The 18513-nt window shown below is 34.2% G+C and overlaps 3 protein-coding genes across 6 annotated transcripts in view; 1 reads left to right on the top strand and 2 right to left on the bottom strand.

Annotated features, from left to right (window-relative positions):
- The window catches only part of Mct1 (Monocarboxylate transporter 1), a 31564-nt gene extending 20979 nt beyond the window's left edge, over window positions 1-10585 (top strand). For 3 of the 4 annotated variants that reach the window (XM_053748321.2, XM_064436358.1, XM_053748314.1), the window contains exons 3-7: window positions 6973-7092; window positions 7446-7670; window positions 7788-8576; window positions 8655-8855; window positions 9174-10585. In XM_053748321.2, coding sequence (XP_053604296.1) covers window positions 6973-7092; window positions 7446-7670; window positions 7788-8576; window positions 8655-8855; window positions 9174-9325 — 1487 coding nt within the window. In that variant the 3' untranslated portion in view covers window positions 9326-10585. Of the gene's footprint in view, window positions 1-4512; window positions 4656-6972; window positions 7093-7445; window positions 7671-7787; window positions 8577-8654; window positions 8856-9173 lie in introns of those variants that run through there. The other variant, XM_053748329.1, reaches the window with a different exon arrangement.
- A 343-nt stretch (window positions 10586-10928) lies between these two features.
- Window positions 10929-15115, bottom strand: LOC128671751 (uncharacterized). Its single transcript, XM_053748491.2, has 7 exons — window positions 14654-15115; window positions 14234-14399; window positions 13633-13763; window positions 13122-13341; window positions 12749-12833; window positions 12404-12565; window positions 10929-12314 (listed from the first exon to the last, which is right to left on the bottom strand). Exons 1-7 carry the CDS (start codon window positions 14775-14777, stop codon window positions 12135-12137), a joined length of 1068 nt encoding a protein of 355 aa, XP_053604466.1. The 5' UTR covers window positions 14778-15115; the 3' UTR covers window positions 10929-12134.
- A 480-nt stretch (window positions 15116-15595) lies between these two features.
- LOC128671758 (visual pigment-like receptor peropsin) lies at window positions 15596-17941 on the bottom strand. The gene is made up of 7 exons (XM_053748504.2): window positions 17727-17941; window positions 17390-17552; window positions 17062-17189; window positions 16623-16845; window positions 16467-16551; window positions 16215-16361; window positions 15596-15904 (listed from the first exon to the last, which is right to left on the bottom strand). The coding sequence occupies exons 1-7, from the start codon at window positions 17821-17823 to the stop codon at window positions 15773-15775; spliced, it is 975 nt and encodes a 324-aa protein (XP_053604479.1). The 5' UTR covers window positions 17824-17941; the 3' UTR covers window positions 15596-15772.
- Between the last annotated feature and the right edge of the window lie 572 nt (window positions 17942-18513).

Genomic DNA, 18513 nt, shown 5'->3' with positions numbered 1-18513 from the left:
AGTATTTAAATGTAGTACTAAAATTTATTACCACTTTCGCGGAAGAAAAACTAAGCTTTAGATAAGAGAATATGAATTAAATGAGAGAAATGAGAGTACGAGTAGTGGCAGGGGATTTTGGAAAGAACAGATATTTTGCGCCATCTCCAAGGTAAAGCAGACAATTCTAATAATTCGTCAATTTACAACCAACTCAAACAACACATCATTCATAAATAAGAACGTAGGTATATTTCGATTATAAACAAGATATCTCTTCATATGAAGATTGAGGACAGCAATGTCAATATTCAATAGAAATCTAAGCAGAGATGCGATATTACGTCGTTTAATATGTCAGAACGTTCGCGGTCTTACGTTCGAGATAATTGCTTCCTCTGATAGTAGTTCTGTCACAGGAATTGACACAGTTTCCCAGAAATGATTGAAGCTGCGTTCGCGTGTCGTGGAACATCCGTGGAGGAAATTACACCATTTGTAAAACAAAACTCCACCTGTATCCGACGAACGTAAGTAGACGAATGGTCCCAGTAATGCTTTTAGCAGATTGAACTTTATCCATTTCTTATCGTCCTATTGAAAACTAACGTCTGACGTATATCCGATTCTTAAAAGAAACTATAGGGTTCACAAACATATTGAAAGAAATAAAATAGATAGGTCATCATTAAATAAAACGTAATTTTTTATACTTAGGTTAAACTGTTTTATTAGTGTATGTGTCATGTTTTTGTCTAGTGAGTAGGTATAGTCCTTGTCTTACATCACGTGTTGAGCAACTTTTAGTAGCTTCTATAATAATTAACGCCTAGAAAGTTTTTAACGATAGTTTATTTCTTTACGTAGGTAAAAGTGACATCAATCTAGGTCGTTAAAGAATCTGGTATTGACAGATAAATATCCACAGTTATATACATGTAAACAACTTATCAATCACCGACATCGACTAACGATTGCCTTTAACATAAACATCGAGAACTGGCCTGGCCATGGCCAATATCCACTTCTATTATAAATCAAAAAGATTGATATTTGCCGCCGCTTTGACGGCTGAACAGGATTAGATGATTGATGAAATATTTAGATAAAAACTTTGACATATTAGAATTCCTATCTAAACCTTCGCAAACGAGAAAGTATTTAACATATAAAGTTAGGCAGTTAGTACCTTCCTAACTTCCAATGGTATAATGGAATATTTTTTTACTGTAATTTCTGGACTAAAAAAAAATTGTCAAAAAAAATATTTTATTATTCATGTAGATACTTATTAAATCATGCATTAGTAACAAAATTAACAATACTGTCGTGTTTATTTAACGTATTAATAAATTCAGCCATCGTAATTAATAGACGTTAAATTTGATTAAAATTTGTGATATTTCAATTGAATTTATTAAAATATACAGAGGTTATCCTGTATACTGTCTGATGATTTCAAAGTCACCTTTTAATAACAATAATTCTACTACTGTTGCGACTTTGAAAATACAAATATAAAGTTTTTTTTTTCATTCTACTGAGCAATCAAACAGGTATGCGGCGCACCTGATGTAGATACCGTAAAAAGTCTTTGAAAAAAAAAATGCTTCTTTTAAAATGATTTTGTAAAAGAGCTGGTTTGAGTTACCACAATGACTATGAACGTTCACCATTTATTCAAGAAAACAACTAGTTGCGCAGCTGGTGTTTTATCAAACTAATTACACCATATCTTACATTATAAAATCAATACTCACGTTTATCTTTCGGTATCACAATCGGTTTAAATCAAAATACTATATATCTGTGATTTGATAAAACTGACAAGTACATCACTATTTTTTCCGGTATTATTATCAATGACGAAATTATCTGATTATCTTCTGATTGATGGATTGGAGGCTTGTTCTTTTATGTTAATTTAGCTGCTGCCCGCGATTTCATTTCCGTGAGTTTCAAAATCCTTATCCATATTATAATCCGACTACATTTTTTATTATACATATTTACAGTTTTCTAATACTAGCGCGGCCACATTACTCCGTGGCGTCGACGCAGAGCTTGACATTGACGAAGGTACATCGACGTAATGGAGTTATGCCTTACGATACTGCGTTGATCCAGTGATGGTACGCAGTGCGACGTAGCGCAACGGAGCAATGGGGATGCTATTGGTCTGAAGGGTTGATGAAGCGTTTCAATCATTTTTATGATACTGCCAATGCTATATAAACTTTTTAAATACATACAAAGATATTTAAAAAGTTTTAGATATTTTAAAAGATAATTGTTGACTCGTTATTTTCTCTCTCATCATCCTCCTACTCGTATGTAGGAGTCTTGAATTATATTTCAAATAATTATAAAATTATAGGAATGTTTGTGTAAGAAACAAGATAGGGATTGAGGGCCCCGTCACGTGGCCAAGCTGTAACAGGCACGTTTCTCCGATCGTAGCCCTGTGCTCCATTCTCTTATCCCTTGTTTGTCGTAATATATAGGTAATAGAAACTTCAATGGACTAAAATCTAATCAGAATTTCATGACTAGAAATGTAAATTTTCGTGATTTAGGTAGATTACTTAGGTACTAACAATAACACCATAACAACATTCATAACCACCGTGAAAATTTTAGAACCTCTAACTTTAAACTATATATTATATTGTATTTTTATATAACAATTCCAGCTGTTTAGTGAAATCGATACAGACAGAAAGACAAACTATCGACAAATATCTGTAGTACTTATATGAATTATGGATTTAAAATATGGCGGAGTTCTATGATTGATACTTTTTGGCCGCAGTAACATGTACATGTATAGTGAAGTCATCTCACATAGTCCACAATTGATGGCAAATCAGTCAATTTGCAATGAATTAGTATTTGTAAAGTTGTCAAATTAATTTAAATTAACAAAGGTAATTTCTAACAACCAATATATTAAGTATGTATGATATGCATGCTGCTCCCTGTATATTCGACGAAATATGTGTGGTCATGTTGAATCACAAAGCTAACATCCGCATATAGTGATTAAGGCCATTATACAAAATTCTCCCAGGACCGGATTTCCGGGCAAAGCTATGAAGTTATATTGTTGTTGGTTTCATGCAAATAATATCTACATGGACTGTTTTGAAACTTATGTCATAAACATTCGACCAGCTAAGTATTACGTATAATTTAAACTTAAATATACTTAGATATAAATATGAAACTATAATAATTGCTCGTGGTTCCGTTCAATTGAACAGCCCACGGGTAATTTTATTTACCCTAGGACAAGATATCATATTTTTATCCTATTCAAGTCGCCTAACGACATCTGACATAACAGACGTCTAGTATTAACTTTTATTCGTAGAAATTTAAATTAACAAAGGTACAAGCGAATTAAATTCCTAAAATACCTTAAAAATCCTACCCGTCAATTAACGACAGACATGTCATTAGGGGTGGGGTGGGGGTAGACCTACGAGGCACGGCACGACTGAACCCTTCGTGATAAATGACTCCGCGGCCGTCCCGAAATAAAATATACAGATTAGAATCGCATGTAGCACATATATATTATGGATGAATGACATACACTGCGGACATACACCAAGTAGATATTTTAACACTAGTTTCCCATAGAAATCTCTCTCGATATTTTATTAATTTGTACTTTGACGATCCGTTAAAAAAGCTTCTTGATCAGCACTAGGTACCTAAATCTGCTATTGTTCTTTTACGATTTGTATTTTTGTGAAAAAAAGCTTAACTAAATAAGTAAAAAATGTTTTTAACTACTAGTTTTTAGTTAGTTGGATTGAAAGTCGAAGAAATCTGCTCATGGAGCTAGCGTAGCCAAATGAGATATAAAATTTCCATACAACTTTCCGGCCTATCTCATACAAAATATACTCGATAAAAACTGTTAGCTACACAGCCATAATTTTTTGCCAAGTATAAATTGTTTAAGTCCCGGGCGACATTATATCATGCCATCTCCAGTTTAATACAATGTATCTAATTTAACAGTAAATAGTAATCCGGGCATTTAAATATACCTATTCAACGATCCTTGTACTATCCTATAGTAAATATATTCTTCAAAGAAAGAAAAAATAAAAGCTATAACGATTAACCTAATAAGTATTCCACGGATGATCATATTAAACGGTCAAACGCCCTAAAATCGAAACTACTTAAAATGTTGGAAACTAAATTAATCAGGTGAGTTTAATAAATAAACAACAATATAAAATTAAAGCCACAAGTAAATAAGTAACTACAGAGATCGGTTTTAAATGTATCAGCAATGTCTGTGGAGAGTAAGTGTTGACAAGCGAAAATAAACAGTTCGACGCAATGGGCGCCAGATGTTGCAATTAGGTGATTAAAAATCAAGATTTCTCAAAGTCAAGCCAAAGGAGCCAAATTGGACAAAGAAAATTTTTTTAAACCAAATTGGACAAAGAAAACCAACTAGCCACCATGGAAACTTATCTCGCAAAATTGATGAGACAAAAATAGCTACCAGTAATCTCGGGTAATACATCATTTGGGAAAACCCATCAGTATATTGATGATATTGAAGTCGATGCCGGCAAAGTATTTCGTTTTTCGTCTATTTTCCCTTGTGTGGGAAAGGCCCCGAGAGGATTACACATGGCAAGAAACAGGTAGATTTATTTAGTAACTTTTGGAAATCCAGATTATCCCCAGAACTTTCACAATCATAAGTTATATCAGAGAAGTTCTCTCGCGCTCAGTTATATCGCAGCTTCGTGAATTTGATTTACTTCGGTTACTGAGCACCCACTTAGTATACATTAGGGTAGGTATAGTTTATTTTTGCACAGATTAAATATATTTTTTTTTGTTAATGAATTTTAACGAAATTAAAACTACACGATACGAAAAAAATATGATTAAAATAACAAGATTCACCCACGCGATGACTCGCAATTCTCATCGAGTTCATATTTAAAATCGGCCACGTGCCGCCTAGCTTTCTATAATTATCCGAATACTTTACGAGTGTATATAATCGCGAACTATTAATGCCACTCGTGCTCTTTTAACGATCATGTCTTTATAGTAGTTGCGAACACTCATTAACAAGATGAAATAGTTTCAATCAAGCTTTTTTTACATTGTTTGAAAAATCTACTTACTTTCTAGGCTATAAATGGCTTTATACAAAAACAGAAAAATTTCATATTCATTCATTTATCTATAAAACATATACATACATACACGAAATGTACATTAGTAGGTATGTACCTACATTACTCACACGCAAAATCTACTTAAAGATTTTTGCTGTTTGCTATACTCGTACCTAACACTGGTAGAATAATATGACATGAAATAGCATAATTACTTACGTACTTCTTATCGCGTATTAACTACACAGGAAACACATCCTTACGACCAGAGACTGATCGGCTTATGTCAGTAACGAGTGGAAAACGAGTCAAAGAAAGTAATGTAATCAACCGTTAAATCTTGCTACAACCTCGACGCTGAAAAGCTTTTTACGTGAAAAGATAAATGAGAGAAATTGAGTTCACTATAATACATTCGTTAGCTAATAAATCGGTGCAATAGTATTATTTCATCAGAAATAAAATCCTACTTCCATTTGCTCACTAGTTATATCTATGAAAAATTTAGATAACTACCTAATAGATAGGTAAACCCTTATATTCTCATTATTGTTGAGTTAAATGCGAGATATAAAAACACATTAACTATAATGACTTCCTTGGAAATGTTAACTCGTTTACAATTAATTACACCATTTCTCAGGTCATCATCACTAATAGAAAACTTTTGCTACTAGAAAATGTATAAACCAATTTTTTTCATTTATAATCGTGTTCGAACAATTTCTAACCAGCAAAGTACTATTTTCTTCAATGGAATGATAAAATTTATGTTGCTCGTTTCATATTGAGACGAAATGGCAAGAGCATTCTTGAGAGTATATATATTTTTCTTTCATCAGCACTTGATCACAATCATAATATGTTTCAGTATACCTTTTGACCATGTACTTTATTGTGTACTTACATTGTTATATTACTGATAAAAAATTATACATAAATTTATATTTAAAAAATGATAAGCCCTTCTGGTATAATAGGGACCAACACAGTTTGAATGAGTTTCTTTCGGCATTTCTTCTCAGCAGTGGTCGTTCCGAAATGCTAGTAGTTTGTAGCTTTGGTAAACATCATTTAATTTAGAATATGACGTTAAAAAGTGCCTGTGAAGGCCTAATTTCTGAATAAATGATTTGATTTTGAGAATAATTAATATTTTAACCAGGTCATGGTGAGTTCGCCAATTCACATTCAATTTATCGACTAGCAAACTTCTTTATCATTGTTTTACTATACACTTTATTGGATACAATGCTACTCAATAGAGTATCTTCACGATGTTGATGATGTACGATTCTTTTATTTGATACTACCGTCCTGGGCCGGCTTCTCACGAAGTCTATAAACCTTCAAGATTAAATTGTCTAAATAACAGTGAAAACTGCATAAAAATTGCGATTCGTAGTTTTATACTGTGAAGTTAAATTGATACAAAAACATAGACTGTTAGAAAAAAAAAAACAATGTATTGGAAATAACCATCCATCGCTGAATATGATAGGAAACGTCTTTGACACAGTGAGTGTGGGCTATTGTCGTCCACAGCTTTTGTTCTTACATGTTCCCGCACATTGATGTCACATGAATCTAGAACACCTATCAAACGCAACCTAGATAATAAAATAGAAAGGTAGATCTTTGTGGGCCTTATTTCTTTATTTAAAGTACTAAAACTTTTTTAAAAATAATGTCGCTTCAGTCGATCAAAACGGAAACATTATCCAAATACATGCGTACCATAGATAAACAAAAAAGGACTGTGCCTACTTATATTTCGTAATCAACACAATTAACCTATGTTATTAACGATATTTTTCATTCTTTGCAGCCGATGGCATGACCTATTCGTTCGGCATATTCTACAAAGAGTTCCTGACCTACTTCGGAGAAGGAAAGGGCAAGACCGCGTGGATTGTCTCCGTCCTTGTAGGGATGACTCTCTGTTCAGGTAACTTATTATTGAATTGTCAAGTTATAATTCCGTTGTTGGGAAGGAACATCTCGCATGTGTGCATAATTTATATTGTTTGAGACAGTTCGGATTACAGCATCTCTGAGTTGTATCAACATTGCTTAAAACAGTTTAATTTGTGGATTTATAGTTAACTAAACTATATCACATATTCATTAGTTAAATTACATCAAAATTATCAATTAATTACCATAGAACCTGAAAAATGTTAACAGAATGTTAATTTTATGTTATTGAGTACTTAATTGTCTAATAAATTTCACTTACCTTCACATTCTACAGATGTTATGATGATGATCAGCTGATCATTTTATTCAAAAACATTTCAGGGCCCATTTCAAGCTCCTTCGTAAATCGTTGGGGTTGCCGTGTGGTAACGATCTCCGGGGCGATACTGGCAGCTTCGTTCGTGGCCATCTCTGCCTTTGCTAGCAACGTGGTCACCCTCATCATCACCATCGGAATCTTCACCGGCTTCGGCTTCGGCCTCATCTATCTGCCCGCAATCGTCAGCGTTACAGTCTGGTTCGATAAGAAAAGAAGTCTCGCTACTGGTATGTAGTCATTCTATTAAAACAATATCAATTAAACACTTTTGAGCCCCATTGCTTATTAGAGGTCTCGACTCGATTATAACTAGATTACATTAATTTTAAAAAATTCCCTTCCAGGTATAGCGGTTTGCGGATCTGGCCTAGGGACTTTTCTTTTTCCCCCAATCACTGAAGCTCTTATCGAAACATACGGATGGAGAGGAGCTATGGGAATCATTGGCGCCTTCATTCTAAACTGTGTTCCACTAGGCATGATGTTTCGGCCTGTACCTGAACGACGCCCAACCCCAGCAACCGACCCTATGCTTCCACAATCAAACAATACGCCGTTGATAAGATCCCAAAGTTCTGAAAATATAAAAAGAAGTAACGGTAATAGCAAAGACACTGACACAGCGAGACTAACACTTTCCCAACCAGCCCTTAATAAACCACCGGAACATAAACCTAGAAAATACGGTAGCGGCATCATGGAGAGACCTGATGTATTATACCAAGGAAGTATGAGCAGTTTAACAAAATACAGGGCTGCATCTCCTGAAAGGCAGATATACACTTCTTTGCCAAATATTGAACAAGAGAAAATCGTCTGCCACTGCGATTGGTTACCATGTTCTGCTGAATTCAAGAAAGCATTGTCTAAAATGCTTGATTTTTCACTGCTTGTAGATCCTATTTTTATTCTTTTCTCATTATCGAATTTCTTAACCAGCATTGGTTTTTATATTCCATTCGTCTACATAGTACCCATGAGTGAGAAACTGGGTGTGTCAAATTCCGCTTACTTGATTTCAATAATTGGAGCAGCAAATTTAATTGGACGAATTTTTCTAGGATATATAAGTGATAAGCCATGGGTCAATAGATTAACAGCATATAATTCATGCCTAGCCATAGCTGGCATAAGTAAGTATTATTTTTATAGTACTTCCATTATCTTATCCTATGTGAAATATATGACCTAACTGGAAATCTTTGTTGTAGGCACTGCTTTATCAATGGCGTGCTGGGAGTTCTGGGGCTTGGCAATATACTCGACAGTTTTTGGATTCACTATTGGTGCATACGTCGGTCTCACTTCCGTGGTATTGGTCGATCTGCTTGGTTTGGAGAAACTCACCAACGCATTCGGCCTTTTATTACTGTTCCAAGGCATATCATCACTTATTGGTCCACCACTTGCAGGTATTTTTATTCCGTTTGTATATTAGTTGCTTATGATAAAATATCAAAAATAAATTATTCATAGAAAATAAAATTCCTTTACCGCGTTAAGAATGAAAGTTTAGATTATTTTTAAGATTAAGACTTCACATAATAATCATATCATTTTTATTACTTGAAACTTGAAATTTATTATTTGAAATAGTCTAAAAAATAATAAAAATTATCAATACATTATATAAAAGAAAGTCCCATCCGCACCTGTCTGCTTGGAAGCTTTCTTTTAAGTTTAAAAAACGTGGTTACGTAACGGATTTTTAAGAATCATAAGAATTTCAGGTTGGCTGTTCGATACCACTCAGTCATACGCTCCAGGATTCTACCTAGCTGGGGGCACTATCGCATTGAGCGGGATTATCCTGTTCTTCGTCCCCTGCATTGAACGGCGGAATAACAGATGGGCCGACGACACAACCTTGGAACAAATTTAGCAAAAGGAATTCCGAGGGACTGCAGAGTACCCGGTCATTATACTCAACAGTCCCTCAACATCGCCGAGTCTCTCCCTTGAGTCGGACACATATAGTAACAGGGTAAAAAATATAACAATAATAGATGAAGATAATTTTTATATTAATGAAAATAATAGTTGCGGTCTTGTAAATAATCATGTGGAGTGTGAATGCGAACTCTGTGATGATATTCATCAAACTCATTCCAAAGAAAGTGAGGTTGCATATAGATACAATTGTTAGTGATAAATGGTGCAATTGGCTAGTTTTAAAGGAAAGTGCCGATGGTCCTACTTTACCCTAAGAACTACAAAAAATATTCAAAAATAAGATATTTATAAGTTAAGGTAAGTATATTATAAATATTGATCTATATAAAATACTATGCAAACCTATTGTGACTTGTTTTGTTTAATGTAAAAATGCACGTCCCTCCATTGCATTTACGAAGAAATATAGGAAATCTATTGGAAGAGTGTGCATTTATAGATTGAACTATCTCTACCGGACTTTGAATATTGTCGCACTTCTTGAGCAGTATTTCGTCGGGCTAAATTATTGTACATGAAGATATTTCTATTGTAACATATAGGTAACTAAGTTATTTAAAGTGATTTTGGTATTTGTGTGATTTACATTTGCCGCACTAATCTAGTTTTGTACACTGTTTTCATGAAGTGCCATATTTATATTATTACGACTGCAACACCAATCGTGTATAAAAATACTTCTTGATAATTAAATTGCGCGTATTGTATTAATGTATGGTTTTCTATTAATGGCCTTAATGTGGACCAATCAAAGGTAGATCGTTTGAGGTCCAAAGTGTCCAAACGTAACTATCTATCTAAAGTATAATCTAATGCTATGTGATTTTGTAGGAATAATAATTAGTACATATTTTTCATTTCATATTAAACATCCTCTTTAATTTTACAGTTAATTAGATGTAAATATATTCCACGTTGTGTTCAGTAGTATATTTTTTACATGTTTTTTTTGCTGGGATTATATTAAAACTGTAGATTATATCTAATCTAATTATGTAAATACTTGGACTGATGTAGATAAACATTGTATATACTATATCATTATACAATGACTGTGCTGAATCGCTAATATCTTCGTACAAATCTATGTCTCTTTTATTATATTGTTGAACTCTTACGCATCTGATGCGGCTGTACATTGATGTTATTACGCGTATACTAAATATTAAAAATATTGGAATTGAAACTACACCTTTCGTGTATTTATTTAAAATGTTAGCCTCGGTCTTCTATCATAATAGGACAACAGTACCTAATCCGGAATGAAAGTTACACTGAAACTCATGATTGCTTTGATGAACCTTTCCGTGATATACCTCGTTTCTATCCTACTTGTTCTAATAAACAATCCGACGATCTAAACAACAGTAGTACCTACCTATATTTTAAATCTATGATCTTGGCTGGTCACACGTCTTCGGTCCTATGTGGGCTCGATATACCATGAATGCAGGGTGAGCAGATGAACTACTGACAGCAGTATTACTAAAGCGCAATTACATTAAAACAAGAAATTATATTTTCGAGGTTTATTCACATTCATACAACACCAATTTACATATAAATAGATAGGTAACATTGATATGACACGACTACAAGAACGTGATGAAAATTAGAAAGTCGATGTTTTTCCTTCAGGGTTTGTTGCAACTGTCCCACTACCGTATACCTTCAAGCGTCTAAAATTTAGCCAAACTCCAGTATTATCAAAAATATCTGATTTATCCAGCGTTCAGACTTTGTACCTTAAAATCTAATTTCAAAATTTGTTTGGGTTTATAAAATACCCTGTCAAGAGGAAGATGTGTGATAATTGTCTACGATATTGCGGACACAACCTCCTACGTGGTGGATTTTATTACAGTAAATCAACATGCTATGCTAGACACTACTACCTAGTGCTCTTCGAAAAGGGAAAAAAGATCCATTCAGGGCCAAGTTGTAGGCATACAAGGGCTGCGGGACTTGCTGTTTACCTTTAGAAGCATAAAATATGCTCAAATAGAAGGAAACGTCAAACAAAAATACCCTAAAATACAGAAGCAATAAGCAAATCAATGTGTCATAGTTAATCTATTTGCTAACATAATATACAATCGACAGCACTTTCCTGGTTTTGTAGGATATTTTGTATAGAGGAGAGAATTACAATGTATAGCTTATCATGTATTTTTATGTAAGTTGAGAATTACACCCAACTAGGTACAAAATGTTAACTTGTCGCGTACACTCATTTTGCAAGTCTACATATGTTTCTTCATCCTTTTATTCTATACTTACCTATTAATCTGTTTTGATATTACAAACGATAAGTACTCTCAGAATATTACAGAATTGCAAAATTATCAGAGGAAGGAAACTAGTCAAGATTTTCTAAAAAAATCTCCTCCATATAAACTACCACATTTTTACCACTACAAACAATTTGGATATAAGTGGCACAAAAACCCAAAAATCTCTATTTGTCTCATTTTTGAGATCATCTAAACACTATAAATTAAGTATGTCACAAAGACGCTTCCAGTTCTTCAAATGTTCCATTCTACGAATGTTACATTATATTCGTTGATGACAAATGGAACTTTGGTTTCTCATTACCAAATGTTTATTCTGCAATAATAATTATGTCAGCTTTCTACATAAAACACAATTTTACATTCATATTGTTAATATTTGCTCCTACAGAGCGTGAGCGCGATAAATAAACTTGAGTTTACAAGTATTCAATAAATGTTGATTTACTGCGATTTCTTTTCCTTCGGTTTTTCAATTTCATTTGTCCTTTCCTTTTCTGTTTTTTCGTCCTCTTGGTTGGCAATTTCAGCAGCCAATTTAGCAGATGCGAAGAGATTGATCATATTGTAACGAATGTTTTTGTCAACCAACATTGCCGTGATAGCCATAAAAACAGGTGAGGCCTGTAAATGTTAATTAAATTATTAAAAAACATTTCTTTTTTACCAAGTTCTCAAGCTACCATGGGTTTGATAAGTAAGCACTTCCTTACCCAATAAAGGAACATTGCAGAATTTATTGTCTCGCCGAACCCTGCCATTGAGTCGATAATGTATCGTTTATCATAAAACAGCTGTCCAAAAATAACGTATCCCCTAATGACGCCGAGCGGTAGCCAACTTAGCAGAGTAACGGCTGTTAATATTATCAAGTTCTGAAATACCAATAAATAGAACATTATTTTATGTTGGTGACGAATCGGGTATTACAAAAAATTATTAAATTCGCCTCATAAGACTCGTACTCGTCGAAAAAGCGTATGCGTGATGAAAATGTAGTTTAGCAGAGTTAAGGTAGTATAGAATTTAAGTAAATTACTCATATTTATAACACCTACCCGAGTGAATCTCTTTCGTTGTTCAGCTTCAGGGTCAGTGCATACATTACTGTCCAAGTAGTAAGCCCTGGCTAGAGAACTCGTCCTGAAAGTAATTATATGAATCTGAAATCGTTGGACTATTTACCATTAATAGCTTTTTAATTCATTATTCTAGATCACTGATTGATCGAAGGATTATTTCTTTTCATTCCACTCGTGATGTCTAATCATTTGTTATATAAGTATAAGAGGAAGAAGAGACTATTGGATCAATCATAAGTCAACACTGTCCCGGCCAGTGCTAGCTGAAGTTACGAGTATATCTCAAAGAAATACATATAAGAACAAACAGTGTAACAATTCTTTGCTCTTTACGTAAATAGTTACTTACATCACCAACACCGGCTTGACGCTTCTCATGAAGAACAGCGTTAAAACGATGAATCGCTGGTAGTTATTGGGCAGTAACATATTGACGCCACAGGTGGTGCATGATAAGTCGTAGTTGAAGGAACCGCCGTAGCGGAAACTCGGTATGAATGTGTAGACCAAAGCGAACATCAAAGTACTGACCATGTATAAATAACTAAATGGCTTATCCATACGCCATTCTGAAAACAACAAATAATTTGTAATAATTATGACTATAACTAATTGCCGCCTTTGATACGATTAGACTCATTATTACCATTACGCCAGTCGAGTAGCAAAGATAACGAAAATTCAAGAGCGTTAAAAATTGTAAATTTTACATGGCGTCGCCTGTACAATATTTTTGTGATTTGATTATGTATGTTCTTTATTTCAAGGTTTTTATTTTGTTCATAGATCATCAGCTTCTATCGAATTAAGGAAGAAAGTTTAAGTAAGTATTATGAATACTAATTAGTGGTGTTAATTACTGTTAGCGGCGTAGCGAGCCATCACATATCTATCAATGCACACGTGGGTTAGTCCTTCGAGCTCCAGAACTGAGAAAAAGCAATCATGCTGCGCGAACGTAACACAGGGCAACAGGTTTGACTTCGTAATTCTGAAACGGAACACGCTATTTTATAATCATGTCATTATTAACTTCGCTTCCGTGAGAATATCGAGACAAAATGTAAGCTTATCTAGATTATATTCAACCCTTTTTTCAAATGTCATCCAAATCCGCTCAGTAGGTTTTGCGTAAAAGCTTGACAAACATTTATATGTATTAGTAGGACAGTATCTAAGTATTTATTAGTAGAAAAGGGATATGGAGATTGTGTCATTGTAAGAAGATATTTAATCCATATTTAATGTTTCCTTTTGCTTTCTGCAATCTGAAGGCAGAAGTGTGTAACACATAACAAAACGATATCACCCATCAGAAGCTAGTTCGATCTTGCAGCACCTAGTGTTAATGTAGAAAACAAAATTCTCAAAAATTTTCACAAAGATATTGAATATTTTTTGTCGTGTTGTTAAAAATCGTAAGTAAGTATCTATACAAATAAATTAAATATGCATAATCACCTGTCTAAATGCCGGAATGTGGGTAGACTAATCAACCCCCATGACAACCTGCGCAAACACGCCGTGCCGGTAAAAAGTGCGAAATGTCTGTAGTTCACATCTTTCCACAGCAGAGTACACATTAGAGTCAAATTCAACCAAAGTAGAAAGATTTCTGATAAGACACCTGAAATACATAATAGATATATATAATAGATATATATTAAAATAATCCAATCGGGGACATAAAACATTTAAGTTAATCGACGAATCAAGTATATCAAATTCGCAAAATTACCTACATTAATAATTCGCATATTCCACATTCAAGTATGATCAGATAAGTATGAAATATATGTTATTGTTGATGTTCAATAAGATAAGAGCAAAAAGCTTTACGCATATTTTTAAACGTATCAAAAATTAAAAATAAAATCTTACCTGTGACCACAAGCCCTTGATGATAATAATTACGTTCATCGTTATCAAAAACTTTTATCCAAGAGCAGTTTGCAATATTAACTGTGTCGGGGCTCAGAAAGGGCGTGATAAGAAAACTAGCCATGTCCACAAAGAGGCAGGAATGGTGTTTGAACTGGAATTGCCTTGGGAATGAAATACAACGGAGGTCCCGGTTGCAGATGCACGCGCCTGCGTACCGCGCACCTGCCTGGATGCACTCGCCCTAGTCACTCAGCTTCGTTCGCTGTTAAACATCTCAGATTGCAGTCTGAATAGACCTAACCATCTCCTTCACGCTCTAGTACTTTCTATTATTCTAAACAATGCCAACACGTCTGAAAGAAAAGTAACAAATGAACACGGGTTTTAAGGGCTGATGAGCATACGTTGTGAATTTACAACACGGGAACAAACTTTTGAAATTATATGTAGAGGATGTGACGTCGATCAATAAAGTCTGGGCTATTTCCGGGCTGGGCCTAGCTCTATCGACTCAGACACTAACAATGTATACGATGTTTATAGCTACCTAGGTGATGCCCTCCCACTTCCAGGACCCTGCAATAACGATCGCTGCAATTGCAATTGCGCAGTACACAATTCATTACAAAAGGATGAACATCGCTAAAATAGAAAGATATTACCATTTATTGAATTAATAAAAGTATAAGATCAATTTATTTCTCTTTTTAAAATCAATCCTTTTTGAATCATACTAAAAGTATAATACGTGAAAATGCATAGCTTTAGCTCCTCGGGCAGTATTGCTTATTGCAATTTATTGTTGAATCATTCTTTTAGGAGTCAATGACGATCTTATAATCGAAAACGGTCGTTTTCAGGTTTTCATGTAGGTTTTCATTTTATACCTAGCTTTATTTAACTTTTTAATTAAGAATTATGATAATTCTATGACTTATGAATAATTGAAACAAGTTAAAATCTTAAAATTTTATTTTTATTTAGGACACATTTCAAAAACACCGTCTACATCTTCGTCAGACCTCGTTGCGCCAGGATCTTTTGCATGCTCTTCTTAAAGCAGCGACATGCTGCCGACCCTCATAATAATGAACCACTGAAGCTATTCCTATTGTGCTAAGCTCTGTTATACCGCAAGGCTGTCTTCGGAGGAAGAAGTGAGTAATTCTTGCGCATCCGACCCAGCAACGCGGCCCGGAGCCTCTCGTCGGATACCAAGTAACAGAGAACTGGTATGCTTGTTGCTGCCTGAAAATGTTGAAGAATAAGTTTTATTCATTCAAAATAATATAAAAGAAAGATAACGATACGAAACTACCTAATCTACTTAGAAATAAAAATAAATAATCTCTCTTCGTTTTGTACTTTACAAGATTATAAATATAGAAGTGATCAAGTCGAGAAACTTAAATCAAATACCTGATATAATATTCTGCATGATCAACATATTCGTGAAATTATGATGACCAAATTTATTATGAACTTGGTTTATTGAATGACATGTGTAGAAAGAAAATACAGCGACATCGATTCTTTAGATGTCATGCATAATTTTTACCTCTGAAGCAATAGGTGCGATTAAAGCAAGAACCGGTGGTACATGAGGTCGATATCCATAAATCAACAGAGAAACCCACTGCCAGCCAGTGAGAACTGCCGACGGAATCCAAAAAGCTAAAGTAGTCACAGTCAATGCGTGGGTGCTCTGTAAAATAACAACATAACGATCAATTAAAAACACATCAGAGGATTCCTTTAGATTATTTTGAAAAAAACCGTAGGAGTAGATAAGTAAATCAAAATATCGTACCCTTGTAAGACGTTTCTGCTCTCTTTGTACTTCATTTCGATAAAATATCTGTTCTAGTCTTAGTGCCTTGCCCATATAATAGAATCTGCAAATTATGAAGACCTTAACCATACATTTCTATATTTATCAGAATATTGCATATTTAAAAGAACTTACATTGCTACAACTGGTACTACTCCACAGATAACGACATAAGGTAAGCAGAAACCAATTTGTTTTGGTCCTGAATATAAAGAAGGCCACTGTAGGGAGCAAATCGTTCCTGTAGCGTCACAAGAATACACCCCATATCCGAAAAGGGGTGGAATAGCAAAAACTAATGAAATTATCCAACATGCTCCAGTCAAAATCCAATAGACCCGTAGATAGAGCAATGTTTCTAAAACAATGTATTGTGTTATGAAACATAAATTAATGCATTATGTACTTATAATCATAAAATCAAAAGGATATAGATTTTCAGTCAACGGGTAGTGAAGTTACCTTATGAGTTTGCGCTCAGTATTTTTCTAGTTTATTCATTGGTATATAATATTCATGATTTTGTATACTTTAATGTGATGATGATTGTATAGGAGTTAAATCAGTATCTTACCATGTCTGTAGAACTTTGCTTGAATATATCTTTCCAATACTAAAGCGAGGATTGCGATCATTTGAAAGACACCAAAGAATTGATTGAGAAAACCAAAGAGCTGACAGCACGCAGTTCCGAATAACCATCTAGAACACAGTCAAATATTTCACATTTAATTATATTTAAGATTTTTTATATACCTACATGTTAATGTTGTAGATAAAATTTGTCAACACAATACAAATAGAATAAATACAGCATAAGAACTAGCATGTAAAATTCGATTTTCAGATTAGATATACATAATTATATTATTTACTAATTCATTATTGTAAAATAGATTTACCTCTTTGCTATAGCAGAGGCCCCAGAAAATGGGAACCCTAATAGATTCCTGCCGAGTGAAGCGGAGCAAAGATTGAGAACTAGAATGTGGCTCTTGAAAATGAGTAGGTGGCTGTGGATGAACGTGGCAAAAAGCCAGCCGTTTATCAGCACCCCGAATACACCTGTTATAAAGTAAACCGACATAAAGCGTAGTCATCAACGATTTATTGAAATTGAATTGAAATCCATGTGCCAAGTTAGGTACTTCGAATTTGAAACCGCTAAACAAACCAACCTATTCACTAATTCAAATCTCAAATCTTGATAACAAATCACTTAGACTTTGAACAACTCACCAAAAAGAAAGAGACAGACGCCCAGCAGAATCTTGTAAGAGCTATCGAAGTAATACCAAGGACACTCATCTTCCATAAAATCGTACAAAGATTGCATGGTCACCACAAGCGTCCAATGACTAATCGCCGTGCACCACACTTGCTACCGAAATTTGCGCATTTAGCTGTATAGTGACGTCCACATTAGTGAAGGTATTGTGGAGACTGGACAACTTGTCCACCAGGGCCAGGTCCCTTACAAAAGGAAGGTGTCGGGTTACAGGACTGACACCACTTTGTACAGAGCATTGGGGGCGTGAAGTTATGGTTGCTGATATGACCGGATATTTTTATACTACTTAGTCATAAGCAGTTAGTAATTCGTTCTCGTTTTGTGGTCTAAGTACTGTACAGAACCAAAATAACGTCGACAAATTTTCCAAAAAAAAATTAATAACTCCAAGGAGCTGAATTTACTCAAATCCATTGAATAAATCCATTAATGGATTAGTTTTCACTGTTTGATCATATTATAAATTCCAAATACAGCGAAATTGAACAAGGTTCGTTGTTTGTCACCTCTTCATGTTTTATCTACATAACTTTCTTGAAATTACGCAGTCAAATAATTAAGTATCTATTGTACTTTTCATTTCGAAAAAAGTACCCTTGGGTAATTATGCAGGCGAACCCCCGGACGAAAGCTTTTAAAATTCCTACCTCAATTAATAATCCAATCAACTGAAACCTAATACAAATATAGAAATTAAAATAAGAAGCAATGACAATTTCAAATCTATCAATACAT

Source organism: Plodia interpunctella, chromosome 1 (assembly GCF_027563975.2).
Source record: "Plodia interpunctella isolate USDA-ARS_2022_Savannah chromosome 1, ilPloInte3.2, whole genome shotgun sequence".
In the NCBI taxonomy this organism is placed as follows: Eukaryota; Metazoa; Arthropoda; class Insecta; order Lepidoptera; family Pyralidae; genus Plodia; species Plodia interpunctella.
This window is presented reverse-complemented; position numbering and strand designations above follow the sequence as displayed.